General features: G+C 43.1%; 1 protein-coding gene across 1 annotated transcript in view; it reads left to right on the top strand.

Moving 5' to 3' along the window:
- The window catches only part of FNDC1 (fibronectin type III domain containing 1), a 962270-nt gene that overhangs the window by 925805 nt on the left and 14194 nt on the right, over positions 1 to 22271 (top strand). The window contains exon 18 of the mRNA XM_069606705.1: positions 21249 to 21410. Within this exon, the coding sequence (XP_069462806.1) occupies positions 21249 to 21410 (162 nt within the window). The remainder of the gene's footprint in view (positions 1 to 21248; positions 21411 to 22271) is intronic.

Raw genomic sequence — 22271 nt, forward strand, 5'->3', positions numbered from 1 at the left:
GGGACCATTGTAAACTGGGACCTGCCCTTCCCTGAAAGGGCTGCAGCAGTGTCCATTACACATCTGGGTCATTATTTAAATATGCACCCCTGTGGAAACTGCCACTTAGTTTTGGGCTGCAGGGGGGAACTCTTAGATATTTCAGACTGTCTCAAAGGGCCCTTCTGCAATACTAAATGAGCTCCTACTGCTTTGGTAGACACACATTCAAGAGTGCATCTGCTCATTTGCATAGGGGCATTCTCAATGGACCTGACAAAAACTGATTGCCAAGCAGGTGGTTTGTATTTTCCAATCAGGCACAGGGAAATCAGGCCTTGTGGGTGTATGTCTCCTGGGAAATCACACTTGTTGAAAAGGGGGCAGGATGGTGCCCTTCTACTGTGGGGGTCCCTTAACAGACTGCACCCCAATATTGGAGGGCCTACCCCCTTCTAAAGTCAGGTCAGGTTTGACCCTTACTTTTATTCTCAGACAAAAGTAAGGGCCAGAGCCGTGGTGCTCCCAAACCCTATGTCTGCCTAGGAACAGCAAGATGTTTTATTATTAATTGGGTCCAAATCTCCGGGCTGTACCCGGTGCAGCCTGCCTGCCCTGCACTAGGCAAAGCTCACGTATTGATTAATCATACTCTGTGAGCACGTTCTCTGAGAGTTTCTCTCAGGGACGATGCTGTTGTGTCCCCTGAGTGACACTGTATGTGAAAAGGAGGATTAGAGAGAAAGGAGGGAAGAGAAGGAGAAGTGACATAAGGAGGAGGAGGTAAGGCAGCTGATGCTGTAAATAAAGAGATAAGGTTGTTACCTCTGTTTTATCGCCTGTGTCATTTTTACCTCCTTGGCCCACTGAGTAAGTGGGAACACAACAATCTGGTGAAGAGGCGGAAATGAGCCAGCAAGTGCATCCGTCTTTTCAGGGATCCCTTCAGCGTGCCCGCAATCCACTGTTCTGAGCGATGCAGTTAGTTCCTCCCTGGGGCGGTGTCTGCCCCCAAAGAGACGAGGGAGCTCCGCAGCATTTGGTCAGGGGCCCTATCAAGCTGTACACACATGCTTTAATTTATCTAGATTACCGTGCCACACCGGCATCCGTTCTGCCCAGAAACTGGGTCTCCAGCTGACTGTGGCGCACCAGCGGCATTCCACCCAACATCCGGGCCCCCATTAAACAGCCCAGCCTACTCCCATGGCACGGCCTCCCACAACGTCAACGTTGTCTTCCCGCCCAGATCCGGACCGCCTTCCTCCAATCTCCTCCACTGACCTGATGCCAAATACTGGTGGACGGCTGATTACTGCCATGCAGAAGTCTCCCGGCTCTCCCAGGAGCTCTGGTCCAATCCGCACCGTTGGAGCCTCTGGTGCAATCTGCATCGTTTCAGTACACACACAAAAACATTATAATGTGAAAAAGAGGGGGCCTAGGAATCACGTCCTACTATCCAGAAAAGGCTGCAGACACGCAGGTACACAAAAAATGTGCCTGTCATATTTCAGGCTGAACATGCAGCACTGCCACCTCCGTCCAACACAAACAGGGCATCCTTTTTGAGAAAGCCATTGCCATTTGAGTTAACACCGCAAGTGGAACACGGCTTAAGGTGGTCACAGTGGGTGGAAGACTTTGAGGATTTTATTAATGCTATGGGAGACAGAGATGTTGCTGATATGGTGAATATATTCACCAATCTGGTGGGTGGAGAAGTGAAGACTGTTATTAAGAATTTCCAAGATACAAACATGCAGCAATATGCCTTGTTGATTGCAGCTCTCAACCAATAATGAGTAGCCCAGTGGAACAGAGACTATGAGAGATTTACGTTTAACCAATGTAGCGAAAGGGCTCAGTAGACGATGGACAAGTATGTACAAAAACAAGGAGCACACTGCCAATTTGACAATTTTTCAGAAGAAGATGTGATCAGACTGCACATTATTGAGGGGTGCGCCCCGTCCGCATTAAGGAAGCAACTTCTGAAGAAGCCACTTCCCCTTTTAGAAATACTTGACCTATCAAGGGTGTATGAACTTGTAGACTCACAAGTAGCTATCATGGAGGCTCCAAAAACACAAATACCCACTCCAAGGTGCTCCAATACGATCCACAGATAACATGAACATACATCCTGCCTCCAACTACGACCCTCAGCAGACCGTGGGCCATGCCTCTGATACAGATGCGGGTTGCCATTTCCACACAGAAACCTATCTCTAGCTCTGACACAACAATGTAGCAAAGGTGGGCGACTAGGACATTTCCAAACAGTTTGCAGAGATGGATTTATGTTCCCAATGCAACAGACCCATGACTTAGATCAATGTAGACAAATGATACATCACCTCGTGACTGAAGAGTCCCAAAACGAAGGATACGGTATAGTTTTTAAACAGTTGGACATCCAGGACCAATGTGATGAATACTTTCACCTCCAAACTGAGGGGGTTGATGAGGAAACGTCTCCAAAAATAACACTTCACATTATTTGTCAAGATGTCCAATTTGTGATTGACACAGGGGCAACTATAAATATTACAGATGAACAACAATTTCATCAGTTCAATGGGGACCAAAAACTGTTCCCATCCACAGCCTGTATTTTTCAATGGGGTGCCCAAGAGCGCCTACGATTTGTTGGCCAATTATCCCATGTTCTTCATCATGGGTACATTGAACTTCCTGCTCTGTTTCACATCCATTGAACACCTGCACTGAGTCGCTGCTTACTCTGCCTTAAGGCAGCCAAATGACAGGGCCTCATTGAGATCATGTGTCACATGGATGCCCAGAGTCCACAGCATTGACATCCAGAACCACTGTCTAAAGCTACCGTCCAAGCATTATTCCCAAAATTGGTGACAGGACTGGGTGCATGCCTACACATTGAGGCTGTTCACCCGATGCCACAGTATCCCATACATGCCGGGTTCCACCGGTGGTGGTAGTTCCTAAGAAAGGGGGCGCATCAGGCTCTATCTTGACATGCGGATCCCCAGCACCAACATTGAACGTGAACACCATCCAGGTCCAAATAATGAGCGCATGCGGCTGAATAGTGCGATCAAGTTCACCAAGTTAGACCTCAACTGGCAGTATCACCAGCTCCCTCTCCACCCGTCCTCCAGGTCAATCACTACATTTGCAACCCACAACAGTTTATACAGATACAAAAGGGTAATTTTTGGGATCTCATTTGCAGTTGAGATTTCCATGACACAATCAGGCGCAGCTTCCGTTTCATCTATCCTTTAACTACAGAGATGACATCCTTATGTTTGTTCGTACCTAGGCGGAACATGATCAGACACTGATGAAAGTATGTAAGGCGCTTATCGACGCAGGGCTAACTCTGAATCTGGAAAAGTGTGAAGTCAACAAACCCGATCTCAAGTTTTTCTGACATATTTTTTCCAAACATGGGATGATCCCTCACCCTGAAAAGCTGCACATCGTTGGCCAACTCCTGCCGCATGTGCCTTTGGCTGACCTATGCTTCTTTTTGGCATGTCAAGGTATTGTTTGCGCTACATCGAAAATTGTGTCACAACTACAGAATCCCTGAGACAAATACTGAAAGTAGAGGCCAGATTTCATTGGAAACGTCTATGCCAGTTGACGTTTGAGGTCATCAAACTCTGCCTTGCTACCTGGCCTACTGTAACCTGAAAATACGCAATGCATTTACTGTAGATGCCAGCCCCGTAGGGCTTGGTGCCATCCTAGCCCAATTCACTCCAGAAGTGGCACAGGACAAACGCATAGTTGCCTTTGCCAGCAGGGCACTCTCCAAAACGAAAGTTGTTTACTCCCAGCCAGAAAAAGAGAGCCTTGCAGCTGTATGGATGTGCATGCACTTCCACAACTTCATCATTGGCAGACATTTCACACTGGTCACGGATCACCACGAGTTGCTCTCCTTGTTCGGTAACCCCCGTACATGCATGCCTCCTCACAAAGAACTGTGGGGAATGAAGCTTCAGGAATATGACTAACATTATACATCAAACTTAACCTGGCAGACTACATCTTGAGAAACCCGGCTGCACGAGTAACCACGGCAGACAGCAGGGTAGGGGTGGAGTACATCAATTACTTAGCAGAAAATGCTCTACCACCCGCTATCTTTGTGAAGGACGTCTTGATAGCATCCAAGAATGACCCTACTAGGTGCCAATCTCGCTGACAAAGGACGACCAATGGAGGCAGTATGAACAGCGCAACGAGGGGCTGCCGGGGTTCATAGAGGAGATCTGAAAAGGCTAGCGACTGTTCACACAAAAGTAGTCGGCTCGGCTGACTCACTGCTCATGAGAGGTACGTGGCTAGTTGCATTGAGAAAGGCTGTCATCGAGTAGCACATGAGGGTCAGAGGGGATTGGTCAATACCAAACGGTAGCTACATCATCACGCGTGGTTCCCTGTCATTGATGAAATGGTCCAATCATTAATCAAACACTGCAAGGCATGCCAAATGACAGCGATGGCCAACCCACTATTGCCCCTAGTAATCAGGGACCTACTGGACGCTCTGTGGCACACAGTGACTGTTGATTTGTATGGCCCGATGCAAGAGGGGTCATAAATTCTGGTATTCATAGACGAGTACTCCAGATGCACCATCACCAGGGTGTTGTCCCCAATGAGCTATAGATCAACAGCCTAAGCAATGGACGAAGTATTCAGCGAGTTGGGCATCCTGATAATCATCAAATCGGATAGCGGCCCACCATTCCATGTCCATGAGTTTGCCAGATTTGCAGCCCATCTGGGGTTTCAACACCATAAAATAACACTTCTGTGGCCCCTGCACAATAGGATTGCCGAGAGGTGTATGGGGACAATCAAGAGGACAGCCTAAAGAGCAGAAATTGACAACGTGCCCCACAACAGGTACTGTGCAAGGTGCTGAGACAGTACATGACAACACTGCACGAATTGAAAGGAGCGACACCCACTAAACTAATTATGGCTAGGCCTCACAAGAAAAGGCTGAGTTGTATCATGCCTACAAACGTGAGCAATGAAAAAATCAGAGAGAAAGAGACAAAAAAAGGAAGGTGGCTGCAAATGTTTATATGGATCAACGTAGAGTTGCATCTCAGAAAGATTTTGATGTCGGAGATGAAGCGCTGGACAGACAAGGAAGATGTATCCTGTTAGATGTTTGGCTCCACTACCACTGTAGAGCAGAAGGAATCCATGGTCACAGTAGCTCTAGAGAACAAGGAGGTCACGAGAAATGCATCGTATTTCCTACCATTCCGAAGGACAAGTGAAGCAGGTATGTCACTTGAGGAGAACAGAAGGCACCAGAAGAAGCGGAAGAGGGACATGCCTCTGAAGAAGATTGGATAATTGTGACCACAGATCTAAAGATACACCAGGTACGATCGGGGATGGTGATCTCTCGACCTCGCTGATGGGCGATATAGACAGAACTGGACAGATAAGAAGGGGGAAGATGTTGTCTCCCCCGAAGGACACCGTATGTGGAAAGGAGGGTTTGAGAGAGAGAAGCGAGGAGAAATGGAAGTAACGTAAGGAGGAGGAGGAAAGACGGTAGGTTGTCCTGCCAGTTTTGTCTCCTGTGTCCTTCTTACCTCTGTGGCCCAGTGAGTAAGTGGGAACACAACAGATGCCACCAACCGCCTCTTTAGTTCAAGATCAAAATAAGGACTGCACTGGAAAGGGCCTAGCCATGCCTGTATTACAGGCACGACTGCCAGCGGTATTTTTATTTTTACGGTGCCCAGGAATGGCCAATTACCAGGTCATAACAGCCTGGTTATTGCCCGTTCCTGGGCGCCAGAAAATATTCTTCCCCATTCTCATTTGAGCCCCATAGGGCTCAATGGGAATGGGGAAGCCGGATGTACCTGCGCCGTTATCAACATGCTCTGCTCACAGGTGCCGGTACGGCCGCCAGGCAGCCGCAATGGCAATGGCACCCACGAGCAGAACTCGTAGTTTGCCGGTCCGGGAACTACGGTACCGGCATGCTTAAAGGTACCGTAGTTCCCGGACCGCCAAACGTATAATGAGGCCCATTATGTTGAAATATAAACAACTTAATGCATGCATTGGATGTTTTTAACGGCTTTCTGGTCACTTTGAAGAAATGGAATCAATTTTCTTGCTGAACTCGGAATTGCTGCAGTTCTCTGCCTCTCCGCACCATTTCTGAGCTAATGCAGTGGTCCCGCCAATGCAAGAGGTCCTGCACTGAGCAAGGAAGGCGTGCTTATGACAAATTAAAGCCTAATACGTTCCAGATGAACTTTGCTTTTTCAATTTGCTCTGCCGTTTTGAAAATATGTTATTTCCATAGATCATTGAGTTCTGCAGTGCATGATATTTGTGTTCAATTTAACCCTTTCTTTCATGGACTACCCTGCTAGGTAGTTTTAGCCTTGAACATATATCCCCTTTCTGGTAACCTGGCACAATGGGTTGCTCTGGGAGCAGGAAACAATAAATCCCGTCACAGGAAGACAATCTGCAATTTCATTTCAAAACCCAGCAAAGTATTTCACATGCACTCGTCTGTGTGATCATGCTCAAAATATGTTTTGGATGGCAATGGATGTTTCTAGCAGGATGTGAGGTGATTGCTTTAGAGACCTCTAAGCGCCCAGTTGCATCGTTTGGAACAATGGTAGGATAACCCCCTGGCTATGCACAATGGTGTGCAGTTATATACAGTATGATGTCAAGTAGCTAATGCTTATGCTCCGAGTGGCCGGCACCTCAGAGGGAAAATATGCCTTCACGGTTCTCAGCATCTCCAAATGAAGCTTGATTTTCGAAATCACATTTCAAAAAATGAAAGACTAGCAGTCCTCCAAAAGCATGTGAGTGGAAAGTGACTTGAATTTGTGTTAGGGAGGGTATGCAGTGTACCATGCATCAAATGGAACGCAAGTATTTGTTCACAAACATATTTTTAGTTTTGTCTCTTACACAGCGTTGCATCACCTAGTGTGTCAAAAATATTGCTATGAAGTATGTTCTCAAAATCTGCCGACCCCACATTTTCGGGATCATCATTTGTGGATAGCTGTGTCAGTGGCAGTTCACATGGGTCCTTTGCTGTCACTCTGATGTCAAAGTACACCTTTGGCTCTAAGGGGATCTTGTGTTAGTTCCTTGTAGCTACAATGACGGTTTTGAAGCCATCAGTAGATGAAGAATTCAGCAAGGGGCACTTTGTAAAGTTAACTTTAATGAACAATTTGTAGCTCTTTTATTGCTTCTTTAAGGAGATTATTGTCCAAAGCTAAAATGGTCCTGGCTCAAATCAACAGACAGGAAACACTGCCCACTGCAACTGAATGGAAAACAAGCACTGGAAAGCCAACAGTTTGGGCTTTTTTAGAGCTGTGAAATGATGTGTTTTGGGAATAATAGGTGGCAGTGCCTTTTTAAACTTTGTGCTTTATTGATAGTTTTATGACCTGCCCGTTTGTGATTAAAACGTTGGTTGAACCTCAAATTAAAAAAGCCATAAACACATAATGGAAAAGAGACACATGCATGCCCTTTAATAAAGACAAGGCTTGTGCTTACACATACCTGTGACCCTTTCACCAAAGTTGCAGGATTGAAAATGAGTCATTAGTTGTGTTTTAAAGCAGAAGACATATATTACTGGTCGCACTTGCATGCCCTTAACCCTTGCTGAAGATAAAATGGAGTCACAGGAAGCATTACAGATTGTGTAACGTTCCACAGATGGCCAGTTGGTTGCCTAAACACGTGTTTTTAGTGCAATAAGCACACTGTGCTGATCACACAAACCTGAGAACAACAACAAAGGTCAAACACGATAAATCTTAGAAACTCTGACGTAGAAATGCTAGCGCTTAAATTGCTCCTCGATACTAGGAAGTATGACGTTGAGTTTGTACTCCCCAGAGAGTCAAATCTGAAATGCATTTGCTGGGCATTAGACAAGATGTTATAAAGGTTGAATTGGCGCAAATGTATGATTGGTGGGCTGCAACGCTAACGAGAAGGCTTGAACTTGAATTGCAGAGAAAACGTGAGGGGAGGAGCTGGGGTCAGTGGCGTCGCTAGGGGCAACTCGGGGGGGCCAGGCCCCCTCCCTGTGAGACCCTGTGCCCCCTATCTGCCCCCCCTACCTACGAGCAGTGACCATGTTCTCCCCTCACTTTTGTCTGTGAAATTTGATTCCTGACGACGCCACTGGCTGGGGTTGAAAGAAAACTATACAAAACATTTAAAAGAGAGTCAATATATTTACAATACAGCAAAACATTAACTCTCTGTTTCATTTCTGGCACTCATCACCTTGCTTTGTCTGTGCGACTGAGATCCTGGAAGTTAAGCAAAACATAGTTGGTGGAGTGTGAGAGGATCATGGGAATTTACTTTCGAACAAGCCTCTTGGTGTTTTGAGTATGAAGCACAAAATGCAGAATGCTACATTCTCACATGCGCCCACCACATGCAACACTCAGCATGTTCATTCACAAAAAAGTGACCAAATTCGAAATGGAGGCTTTTAAAATGTCAGGTGAGTGTATAAATTAAATGTTTTAAACTTAACACACTGACAACATGGGGCCTTTGGCCTTTGATAGAGAACTACAAGTAACCATGGGGACCAAAGATAAAAGGCAAACCGATATTTACTGCAAAAAGTTCCATACGTCTTTGGTAAAACGTTCTTCATTACCTTTAAGATTTAATTACTTTGATCATCCATAACCCTATTAATGAAGCAAAGATATGCGCTGTACCTTCAAGTTGGACATTCCCGATTTTTGGCCTATTAATGAGTGTTAACATAATTGTCTAACGCCCCGTGCAGTCTTTCCAAAACCAGGCATCATTTTAGCTACAGGGCCTGGTGTCAACCGCATCTATGCTCTGAAGAAAAAGACTGAAGTTATCCTTCTCTGTTTTCAAGTCACATAAGAGTTCCTCTCAAACTCAGTTCCTTTTTTCTGTATCCGCTCTGTCAAACTGAGATCAACAGAGTCTTTATTAATCACACCTGATAAAGCACAACCCAGACAAAGGTAGACAAAGATACCACAATGTTCTGGTAATGATAAAATAAAGTTTTTTGTGTGTTTTCTTCAGTTTTTCACCCAACCGAATTAGAAAACGTCATTATTTGGTTGTGTTAACACAGTCATAAAAGAAATTCGATTAAGCCCCATTGCAATTCAAGGTTTGAAACAGCAAATCGGTTGGCTCAGTGTGCTCTGTACTCCAACTTTGGTGCAGCGTATCCCCCCCCCCGCACATTTAAGTAGAATTGCATTTGAGAGCTGCAAGCACAATCCTCATTCTCTGTGGTGTCGCCTGTTCTCCAGACAGAATGGTTAGCCTGCCTCTCTGCAGGGCAAATGAAAACAACACTGGCATTCATGTTAATCCTGCGGTGGGCAAACAATTGCACTGGATCCCAATTTTATGTAGCAGTTTATAAAAATGCCCAAAACAGAAATTTCCATCACTATAGATTGCTTGAGAAATATTCACGCTACAAATGACATGCATCAATCCCTCTTAACCAATTATCTGAAACCAAATGTTTTAGAAAGTGCATTTGCCCATCTATAAAATAGTGGCATTTGTTCACCTTTTTTATGCAGTTTGATTTGTTTTAAATGAAAGGTGGGGCGGGGGAAGAGGGTAATGCAGAAGCCTTATATTTAAATGCCCATTCTGCCTCCATAATGTAGCATATGAAATTGGCCTATGCTTTCTTTTAAGTCCTTGCTAATGTCTTGTGTTGTGGACGACAGCGTTTTGCCTCCATCGTACTCAAAACAGGAACATGCAATAATGTTAAATTGAAAAAAAAACACACACACATTTATCTAAGTCCTTTTAAATACACTTCTCACAGACCATTTTACCTTCATTATAAATCCAGATTATTGATGCTTTTTTCAGTAATTACTAGGTGCAGTGACCTCCTTTATATGCCTTTGTATGCGGAATGAGACATTTATCGGAACACATTGACTTTTACACATTTTTTTCACAATTTCTGTTCTGACCATAAATAACCCAAAATTACCCGAACGTATCATAGAAATGACTTTGATTTTGTCTGTCATCCATGAAATCAACATGGTGAAGTTCGAATATATATATATTTTTTATTGTGTATTTAGTTATAAGCTTTAACACAAATTCATAAAACACAAGATAGACAAATAAACAGAAATTCAAAAGGTTCCAAAATTCTTACAACATAGATAAATATTTTAAATAAAAGAGAACAGGAAGTCATCATATCAAAATATATAAATATAGCACTCTAAGTTGATGTTTACAGGTTTGTATAAAATCAGTTAATCTGCAACCTTATACAAAAGCCCACCTAAAAAAACACAAGGAAACAGAAGATTATTAGAATACATTAGTACCTCCACATTGCTTTTTTTTAACATGTCTGATCAAGGTTTACCAGCAGCTTGACTTCTTCCTCAAATTTACAGATATACATTAGCATGTTTCCAAATCTGAGTAATTGCAACTATCTGCCCTTTATTATATCATGAGAGACAGCGCAACCAGAATAACTCAGATTTAATATATTCATCTTCGTACTCTATTTTGGCAAAATATTTTGTATGTATATGTCTCATTTTGGGACACCCTGTCAATACATGCCTGGCTGATTCTGAAATATTACGATCAGAGCATATTCTATAGGTTCGAAGCTCAGCAGGCATTCCAATCCAGGCTCCCCTTACTTCTAGGACATTCAATCTATTTAGTCTGATATCCATAAAGATTCTGCAGGAGAGGGTAGCAGTTTTAGATAATTTTGAACCTTTTTGTATTCAAACTGCATTTTGGAAAATGTATATAAAGATTTCAATTTAGCTACAGCATCTTGGCTGACCCCCCAGTCCCTTTTCTATGTAGCTTCCTTAAGAGATGTTAACATCCAACCCTCTCCATCCATATCCATATTCATATTTAGAAGTCCATCCTATCTCCTGGAAGAAAAGCAGATTTCTTTCTTGAAACGTATACAATTCTTGTACCGTCCCACCAATTAAGCCGTCCCTGAGGATCGCTAGCAGTGAATTGGGGCAGGCAAATTTAATCCTCAAAAAGAGTTTGGCACGATTGAAATTAATAAAAGAGGACACAGATATTAGGCCAGCTTCAAAGCAAACTGCCTGGATGGGCGTATAATTTGTCAGACCCAACAGTCGTCTCCATATTACTCCCTCTATGATTGTCAGAATGCACACAATAATGGAGGAGTTAAATCGACACTCTCCCCCGAACCACAGAAGCCGAATGAATCGACCCTCCCACCATGGTTGGCACAGGCGCCTGATTTGAGTACACAGGACACTACGTGGCAGCCAATGGGGGGAAGAGGAGTTAGGGAGAGGTTGTGGATAGGGTGGGGAAATTAGGAACACCGGATAGAGGTTTAAGGAGCACCAAAGTTGGATAGGGAGAGGGGAAGCACCGGGAAAAAACCCTGCTTAACTCTAACATGCGTAATGACAATATGAAACCTGCTGCAACCTTTGACACAATCCTGACAAAAATCCCACATACCTAAACAGACCTTAATACGTAGCGCATGTAGCAGACATACACATATAGCAAGCAGTTATGAACACACAACAATGGAGTTAAATTCCATAGATGAAAAACAAAACACATGGCCCATTGGGTGAGCTGAAGTAACACATAACACGCATGACCCTGTAATTAAATGCTTCATGTCCCATTAAATGTGAACACTTGTAGGAATACCTATATAGTTGGAAACCCAAACTCTTACAGAGGAATCTGTAACACAATCTTCCCCTTCGTGTATGATGAATTAACAGCACTCCTGTTTTGACACAACTTCAAACTAGAATAACGTTTGTTTGCCGCACTGTGGATGTCGAATTGAGCCCTAAGCATAGCACCCTCCGTGATACGGTAAGCAGTTTGTCAGAGTTCATACTATGCACAAAACACAGAGGTCACTTATCTGAGCTCCGAGAGGCTCCACTGGACCTGTCGGAGGTAACATAGAATGCCGTACACTGCCTGCCAGTGTGCCTGCACGCTCCTCCTCGCACACTGCGTTCATCTGGAAAGGGAACATTTTAGCCGTCCATGCTTGCCGTGGATTCCTTCTGCGTCCAGCTCTCACCGCACCCAATTGCAAAATAAGCCACACCTGCGTGTGCGCCGTTGCCTACTTTATGCTGCCCATAATTAAACTGCAGCTGGCAAGGCACACATAAAGGACTACATTTCCTCCCACAGCATGTTGGGATTTGTAGTCTTTTTTGCCATCTTCGTGCAATCCGGCTATAAAGTGAACCTTGTCACCGCCTTATTCCTATCAATGATATTAGCCCAATCGGTCCAGTCTGAATACGAGGCCTCCAGCGCATAGAGGAATAGAGCCGCTAGTTTTTGCTTATATATATTGATGATGCCAAGAAGGTTAAATCCTGCAGTTTTCTTGGAAAATGACATCACCGCACTGAGCGTTGTCATAACCTTAGATCTTTTATTTTCTTGTTTCACAGTATTCACTTTCTTCCCGTCACTGCATATTTCTTGGCCTAAATATTTGTAGCAGTTGACTCTTCAGATCTTCCCCAAGGGACAGTTGATATAGGGATTTTTACTTGCTCGTCTCCCTGCAACCATAAATTGTGTTTTTGATAAGTTGACTTTGAGACCATTACTTTCAGCATATTTACAAATAGCATTAGCACTGTTACATATACCAATATAGGTGTTATCAAACACAATCATGTCATCAGCATAGCTGATCTATCCGACTTTAAACGTCCTTATTTTTGGGAAGGCATTCATCTTGTCCACAAATATTTCGTCAAAATCTGCCATGTATACATTATATAAAGTAGGAGCCAGAGCACACCCCTGCCTGACCCTTCTTTCGATCAATATAGGGTCAGATATATCTATTGTCTGATTCTGGCCATACTCTCCTGATATTTCATTCTACACATGTAGATTAGGTGTTCCGGCATCCCAAGTAGTTTTAACTTTTTTCCATAATCCGAATACATAAAATAACCATACTGGAGTTCATGTTTTTTCCAAACATCGTCCCATTCCTCTACATGTGTTTTTGTTTCATGGCAACAAATTAGTTACAATATGAAAGCGTTGGCAAAGTGGGAAGGACATCTTCCCACAAGATTATCAGTGTTTATTTCAAAGAATAAAGCCAATTCATGGCGAAAACTATGACATCATTTGTGAGGATGATTCAAAGAGTTCAGAAGCAACAAAGCCCTAGATGTAGGTGCATTTCATATATTTTCATGGAACTAGGTTAGGCAACAACATCATTTGCAGTTATCACATTCAGAGAGTAATTCAATTGCACTTCCGATGTGCCAACATGTACATAATTTCAAGCTGTGTGATAGCAGCACAAGCCGGTAATGATTTTGGGCCACTGACATATGCATTTCAATACGTCATGTTACAATCACGTGTTTAGCCTACATCTGCTGTTAGCATGGCCCAGTTTGTGTGGTTGTGTATGATTCCACAAACCACATTGCAGTAGCAAGGAGGCAGTCATAGGGAAAACGTTTACCTCAGTGTGACAAACCACTTCCTGGCTGCCTTTGAGGAAGATAGAATCGATCACTCAACTCTGCTTGGCCATGAAATTCACCAGCACACGACCAGATGCCACAACATTAGCAGAGTGGAAAGAAAGCAGCGCAAGAGGGGAAAACCAGGAAACCGGGCTTTCCATGCTACAAACCATGTCTCTGGAACAAGTTACCAAAGCAGACAATGCTGCTGTCTTCCCATCTACACTTCAGGATGCACCGGAAGTCCCTACTCTTCGAAGAACATCTGTCCCAACGCTAATCTCTTCACTCAACCCTACTTATGGTACTCGAGAGCTCACCCCATTCCTCCCCCTACCCATCCTAGCCACTCTGCTATCCCCACACCCTACCTATCACCTCCTGGTTGTGTTCCCTTTGTGCAGCGCTCCACAACATCTCAACTAGGTTTCCGCTTTTTAAATTTCATACATTTAAACCTGCATGCATGCATTCATGGATATCAACACAATGCTTTTGAACACCAAATCCAAGTGTAGGAAAGATGCATAGATGACCTTCCAATTATATGGAGCAGTGATGATAATGACCGCACCAACCTTTCAAGTAAATGAACAGTTTTGAAACTTAGTTCAAATTCCCTATGTCATCCAGTAATGTATAAATTGTAATATTTGAAATAATAATTTTTGAAGAAGCTGGTTATGCTAGCGAAACAACTCTTTCACAAAGAAACTGATAGACACACATTATTCCACTATCACAAATGAGTACCCTAGAGTACAAAAGGACAGTAGTACACATAGCCAGCTATAAAGAATAATGCAGAACTATAGCCATAGGAATTACTATTTTGAAGAAGCTAAGAACATATCACTTCATTTAAAGTGGTTAGCCACCCTGATTTATACAAAACAAAATTAAACACACATGGAATTCCAATAGGGACGCCCTACCTACTAATCAGAGAATTAGGAATAATGTTGATGACCACATTATTTGAGCAATGACTTTTTCTAAATACTCCAGGTCTATGACAACATCTTATAAATAATCGGTACCTTATTGAAGCCGCTGGTGTTTCCAACAGCAGACCATTATTTATCCTGACAAGAGGCAAGAACTGTTGGGAACCGTTGGTCCATTCTCTCAGGGAAAAAGGGAGATTTAACCCAACTCGAAATCTGGTGTCCACCACCAGCTGTATGACATTTCCTGTGTGGAAATGGTGCCTCATGCACTTCGAGCATCACAACAAAAATGTTCTAATATGGTGCAAAACAATGGAAGAGCCATATCAAAACCAATTGCCATACTAGAAATGCCATCAATGGAATTCTATGCCCATGATAACTTATACAATTGGAATGACAGCATATGCAATCAACAAAAGGATAGGCAAACACCGCTCAAGCGTCAGCATAAAACAAGCTGATGTGATCATGGTGGAACTAGTATTGCTAAAGGCCAGATGGAAATATATATGAAACGGCTGGTCTTAGATGAAGTCAAGGGAAATGAAGGAGGTGTGCCCATGAACAGCATTTTGACTAAAATGGACCAACGATGCATCCATGTTTTTAACAAGCACTGTCATAGATGGAATACTAAGATGACTGGAATGCACTTGTGTCAGTGTCAATGATAGCAGTCCCCTCTTGGTTTGTCACAAATTAAAGCTAGCAGATCAATTGATGTGGTAAAGATGATTGATGTGTTGTTTGGCTCTCATTTTTACTTCCATTATGTAGAATTTGTGTATTTTGAGGTAATCCAATTTGGATGGAACAGCTGGTCATTCATAGCATACCCGCAGAGAACATCATCTATCACATATGTGATAATGTCATCTTGTCTTTTTAAACAAAAGATTCTTGCATGTTAGAGGGAAGTCACGGAGCACCAGCATAAGGCTCTACAGAGGATGGCAGTTAAATGTGAGCCAACATCGGCAAACTAATGACAATAAACTTGGAGGATATGACTAAGGCGAGAGACTAGAAGAAGACACAGTTAACCAAGTTCTTAATTAGAAATGCATACACACTATTAATGAAGGCTCTTGTGGGGCTCATATTTAGAGACTTCTGTAGGCGCTTAATACTACACTTGTTTCATCTTTACTAAGCAAAGCTGTAGATAATGCACTGGCAGATGTATCATTTAGGCACTGAAGAGAGGCAGATAAATGTGGTCCTCGTCACTCCGCTCTCTCATCTCAATGTTATAGAAATGAAAGATGTACATCGTTCCTGGCCCCCTTCTCCCCATCACCACTATACCACAGATGCAAGAAAACTATTCACTTAGACAACCATACAACCTCTTCCCTGATGACGTTGTAGCAGAGCTAAACTTGCAGACGATGGAGAAATTATACTGACTGTGACTGTGCAGAGAGATGATGATGTCATGCCCAAGACCAAGACGTAGATGCGTTAGACATGAAGCACATATGCCTCCCTGCACAAAGCTACCCAGACACCTAGGTTAAACTGCTCTTACACATGAAAAACATGCTTTGACCCACTAAGATAGAGGACATTTTTGCTATGCTAAAATCCAAGATGCAGGAAAATAAGACATGAAGCTTGCTTGATGATGAACTCGACTCAAATGAGTGACCATGTAAATCAAAATGGAAGATGCACCCACAATGGAGTGAATGGAAAACACTGAGAAGGCAAAAAACACAGACCAGACCGTTCATGGAGCCAGTTTACATATTTTAACCAGGCCATAAAGGGAGGGAGAGTTTCACATCGGCACTCACAGGTGCAGACAAAGACAGACACAAGAAGCAGTCTTCTTAGATTAGGAGAGACACAAATGTTGCTGGAAGGACAGAGACACACCAAATCAGACTGAACGTGACTGAAAGGTAACATGAAGGAGCCCCAAGAGGACAGGGAAGGTATAACACCTGCATGTATAAATGCTAAAAATCCTTGTAAATGCTAAAAATCCTTGTAAATGTGGAGCAGTGGTCTCTACACATGTGATCTGAGACTAAAACACAGAGCCCATTCATTCGAGCCATACAGAGATCTTTCGTTCCCATCTAGCATAGGATAGATGATACAAAATAATACTAGGTTGAAAGCTAAATGTATTAAGCTCAACGCCTAGAGGGTCGGAGATGGTAACCTTATTGGTGCAGATAGTGCTGTTGGGGCTGTTCTCATCACCCCTACCACTAATAATTCACTAGCCTCAGCCATCCCAACGAGAAACAAGAAAAACATTAGAGCTGAAAAACTCATCCCCCTCATTCTCCCGACCCTGAATTCACTATCAGCTATCTCCAACCCCCTCAAATCATGAGATCAGCACTAGACTCCATCGCACCGCTAAAACTTAGAAAAAGCAAACCTAAAAAACACCTGAACACATGGTTCTCCCCCTATATGAAATCTCTCAGAATCGAGAAACACAAAAGTGAACAGGCTTGGAGACCATCACCCTCGGATAATAATAAGCTGAACTTCAATAAAATAACTGCACTCTACAAAAAAGAAATCTTAATCGCCAAACAAGAGTCCTACAACTTGAGAATATCACAAGCTAACTCCAGCATAAAAGAACTGTTCACTGTCATTAAAGAGCTGGAAACACCCATTCCAGTCCTTGACACATGTGTGATAGAAAAATAATGGTGCACCATTGTCCAAAATGCCCTCTCCAATAAAGTTGCAGGCCTACAAGTTAAAATCAATAACAAGAAAGAATCTCTCGCCTGCACAGCCCACGTATCTAACACCACCCCTCCTCCTCCACCCCATAGCTCCACATCCAAACCCACCCCTCGCTTCAGCTTCTCCAAAGTTTCCACATTAGAAGTGGGAAAAATCATTCTTAGCCTCAAACCCTCCTCGAACTGCCAGGGCGACCTCTGCCCTTCCCAAATCATCAAAGATGCGGCCAGAGTCCTCTCACCCTTCATTACCAAGCTCATCAACGCATCCTTCTCCTCAGGGACCATCCCCAGCAATCTCAAAGAGTCATGGGTCCTCGCCTTACTCAAAAAATCCTCTTTAGACCCATCAATACCCACGAACTATAGACCCATCACCACCACCCCCTTCCTGCTTAATATTTTAGATAAGACAGCCTATCAGCAAATACAACAATACCTAGGAAAAAAACATCTCCTGGGAATCCGTAAATCAGGTTTTAGACCCCAACACAGGACAGAGACTGCACTCATCGATCTTAAAGCTCAAATTGATACCCTTAGAGACAACAGGAAAACTGCTCTTCTACTTCTACTTGACCTCTCAGCAGCATTTGATTTAGTAGACCACAACATTTTCTGTAACCACCCAGACTCGGCAGCCCACTTCTCACAAGAGGCTAGCGGCTGGATTTAATCCTTCCTTAACAACAGGTCTATGCGTGTCTTCTCTACCTCAGCCTCCGATGACCCTATCCCCATCACCTACTGGGTTCCCCAGGGATCATACGTTTCCCCTACTTTGTACAACATGTTCACAAAGCCCCTGTTCGATGATCTCGATGGTCTGGTTATCACCTACAGCAACTATGCCGATGATACCCAGATCCTCATCCCGCTGACGGGAGATTACGACAAGGATTTGGCCTTGGTGAACAAGGTGTACCTCATCATCCAGGCATGGATGGCCTCCCATAGGCTTTGCCTGAATGATGACAAGACTGAGCTCATCCTCCTTGGTTCCACCCCTAACTTAAATAAACAGATTCACAATTACTCCAGCCTTAGTATAGATGGCAATACCATTAATGTAGCCAAAGAAGTCAAAACACTAGTGTTCTATCTAGACGCCACCCTATCCTTCCGTAAACAGGTTAGCTCCATGGCCTCCTCTACAGCTTACACCTGTAAACTAATAAGAGCAGCTAAATCTTTCCTTTCTACCCAGAGCTGCACTACCTTAACCAGAGCACTAATCCTATCAAAACTGGATTATTGTAACGCCCTATATGTAGGAGTCAATAAATATGTTACTAACAAAATACAGATTTTGCAAAACAATGCTCTCAGAGCAGCTCTTAGTATCTCCAAAAAAGAACACATCTCCAACATTAGGAGAGCCCACAACTGGCTCACCACTACCGACAAAATCATGCTCAAGGTAGCCTCTCTGACGCACAAGTGCCTCAATAATGCAGCCTCTCGCTACCTTATCGACAGAGTCCACAGATACACCCCCAACTGATCTACCAGAACTGCCAACGCTAACTTACTTACAGTCCCCAGATTTAAAAGAACCAAAACTGGTGGCAATATCTTCCAGGTGAAAGCAGCCCAACATTGGAATTCCCTGCCACCCACCTTAAGGACACCTCAAACCTACCCAAACTTTAGGCGCAACTACATTCCGTGGATAAAGGAAAATGACTGCTAACCTCACCCATGCTTGCCCCCTTATGTACATTTTGTAAATTGCTTTCTATTGTTGCTGCCTTTTACGTGTACCTGCACTGACCCATGTAACCACCTGTAAATTACTGTACAGCACTGTAACCAAGCTGAGAATAATCTTGTTGCTCCTGCGCCATGATACCCTTGGGTCTGGCGCATTACAAATGAATAAAACAAACAAACAAGCAAACTTGAATTGTTGCTCATGGGATGGTAACCATCCAAGGTAGCAAGGCTGAGAAGACCCTTGCTGACCAATCCCTACTCAGCTTCCGCAAAAGCTCTCGCTTTGTTGCACCAACCAATTATAATGCAGTAACCTGACATGCCTCTATTTGCAACATTTAGGCGTTGGTCGCATGTGAAGCCACCAGATAAAGTATAACCACTCAAAACACTAACCCTGTATAGATGCTATATGTAGTTTGCCCAACTAACCAACCCCAGCCTGCCTTAGATTTTTGTGGAATGACCTGTCACTTCTGACGTCACTACCCAAAAACTGATGACAAGCCTGTAACCAGCGGGAGAGCATTGGAAATCTTGAGATGTCCATGTCTGTCCCTGTATGCGAGGTCTCTTAATAAACAGTGGTTTTGTCACATTTTTTGACTTTTCCGTTTCTTGGGTGTGGGGATTTTCCCTTAACAAGACCTCTTGCTTGTATGATGGGGGATTTCTCACCCTTCCACTACAGCACTGATGAATAATCTTTATCACCACAGATAATGTATGGACTTGGGTTGCTGTCCATTGTACAGTTGATAGTCCATCAACCAAATGAGGCTATTACAATGAGGAGTTAGGCCATTCAAAAAACATTTAGCCCACCCTGGAGTCCCCGTAGTACAGCTTGAGAAGGTTGTGTAACAGAATTATGTTAGATGGGCACAAGACGCCATGGTAAAAAGCATCCAAAGCTTGTGAATGATGAACCACAGCATTATGTTAGATGGAGACAAGATATCTTATTAAACAAGGATATTGTATTATTGCCACGATATGTCTGAAAACAATCTCTTTCTGAATGTATATTTATAAAGTAGAGAAACAATAGCGACCAACACTTTATATGCAATAATCTGATCATTCAGAAGCACTTCTTAGCCTACCCTGATCCTCCAGAGAGAAGAGTTTACTACTTGATAAGGGCAGATGTAGATTGAGGTTATGTGGGTAGAATAGCATGTGTGAAAGAGATGACATTATATTCATGCCTCAGAGGATGCATACAGGCGTTCCTATCCTTTTAGGCTTCATTTAATATCATGAGCACTACATGGAAGAATAGAAACAAATCAAAAGACGCTGTTATACTTTGGTGAGGTTAGCTCCCATGATCCTTCTCTGCGGACTGTGCTGACCACGGTTCATAGAGTCAAACACATCGGGAGGGCCACATAATGAGTAACCATGTAAAACTACTAGCTACAACAGGGAAATCAACTTTAACCATCTAGAACTGCAACAAACTATACTAGCAAGATATGTATGGTGTTAGCCTTGCATTGGGAATTTGATGTTGCTTTGTCCTATCAAGTCAGAACGATTAATGTCAGATAAGAACACTAAGGGAAGTAAGTACCACTTAGTGACTTTTCCACACCCAGCCAAGTTGAACATCTATGCTTGGATAAATGCACACAGCAGCATGTTGGGGTTATGTGGCCCCCTATGAATGCATGATTTTGCTGCTGTAATTGCCTTCGGACATCTTCTTCGGTCCCTGTTCACTTCTTCACCTGCATTATGCATGTCCATGTGTCTCCTCATATTCAATCTCTAAGATTGGTCGAGCAAACATATAGCCTAGGGAGAGAGACAAGTCAAATTGCATACCTCTGAGGATGTCAACTGCTGGCTCACAGTTGCCGAATTTCTTAACAATGAGAGTCTGATCAAGTATGGAATGGCGATCTGGTGGTAACATATACGGAAAATATGTGTACATCTACTGCCCTAGTCTTAATCTAAAATGTGAATTATGACCTTCTGTTTGATTAATTTTATTTAGGTTATTCTGCTTACAGATCTGCAACATGTTAAGAGGACAACTTTAATGGCTTAAGACTAAACCATGTCCCAACAATGTGGTTAGGTTCTTTATCTGAAAATGAGCTACATAATTGTGTATAATTGAATATTACATATTGTTGTGTTGGTGAAACTTGTGCCATCTTTGTATTATAGGTACACAGTCATTTTTTAGCACTGGCTAATGTTATTAACAAGTAATTTATACTCAATAAGTGTTTTTGTTTATATTTTAGGCGGGGAACCAATTTGGATTCCGTTTGCCTTCAAATATGACTCTTCCTATGCAGAATGTTACGGGAAACAATACGTGAAAAGGACGTGGTATAGGAAATTTGTGGGTGTCGTTCTTTGCAATTCCTTGAGGTATAAAATCTACCTCAGCGATAATCTCAGAGGTACGTTTTAATGCTGTATGGCTTGTGGCATGCCAGCCAGGGTCCACTGTCCTAACAACGCTCACAGAATTATATTTAAAGTGCTTTATTCTAGAACTGTTGCAAGATGGGGATCAAAATTGTAAACATGGAAGCTATAAACTACAACTGGAAAGTTTCAGGATTTATCTGGTGGATTACTAACTAAAAGTTTCAGGGTAACTAAAGGTTCACAGAGCCTCTCCAACCTTAGGTGGTTCTGGGAATTAATACAGTGCACAAGGAAAGCCTAATATCAAAGTCTTTGATATAGTTGATTGTTCTGGACTTGGATTTTCCTGGGTTCATCGATTACACGGGCAAACACTGGTGCCATCGGGACATCCTTATTTTTTTCGTTTCCTTTATTTCAGATATTGGCCTTGTAGGTTTGATGTCAGCGGGTTCACCAGGGTGCTTTTGGTTGGTGCTATGAGGCAGTTATCCACTGGGAAGTCTTGGTCTTCCATAACAGAAGACACAGGGTCGTGGGAGTAAGATGTGCACATTCCCAGAGGATGGAGGACCAGAAAAACTTGGCAGGGTGAGGGGGTGGCCAAACACTTACTATAGGACCTCAACCCTAAAGCTTCTTAAGCTGGTCCTTCTGCCCCATCTCCATTGAGACTTTGCTTTCCTAGCTCTCCCCAGGAGTCTTCTAACCACTCGGGTTCATGTGCTCTTAGTTCCCTGTTCAAACAGTCAACCTCTGCACTCTCAGTCACTTCTTTCCTATTCTTTCACATTCCATAGATTTTTACGTTTTCCTCTCTTTAATGTTATACTCCTCTGTCAGTACCTCTACATTATCCCTTCCTTCATATGTACTACTTTCTTACTAAA

The sequence above is a fragment of the Ambystoma mexicanum genome, chromosome 4p (genome assembly GCF_040938575.1).
Source record: "Ambystoma mexicanum isolate Mex_15411 chromosome 4p, UKY_AmexF1_1, whole genome shotgun sequence".
NCBI classification, from domain to species: Eukaryota; Metazoa; Chordata; class Amphibia; order Caudata; family Ambystomatidae; genus Ambystoma; species Ambystoma mexicanum.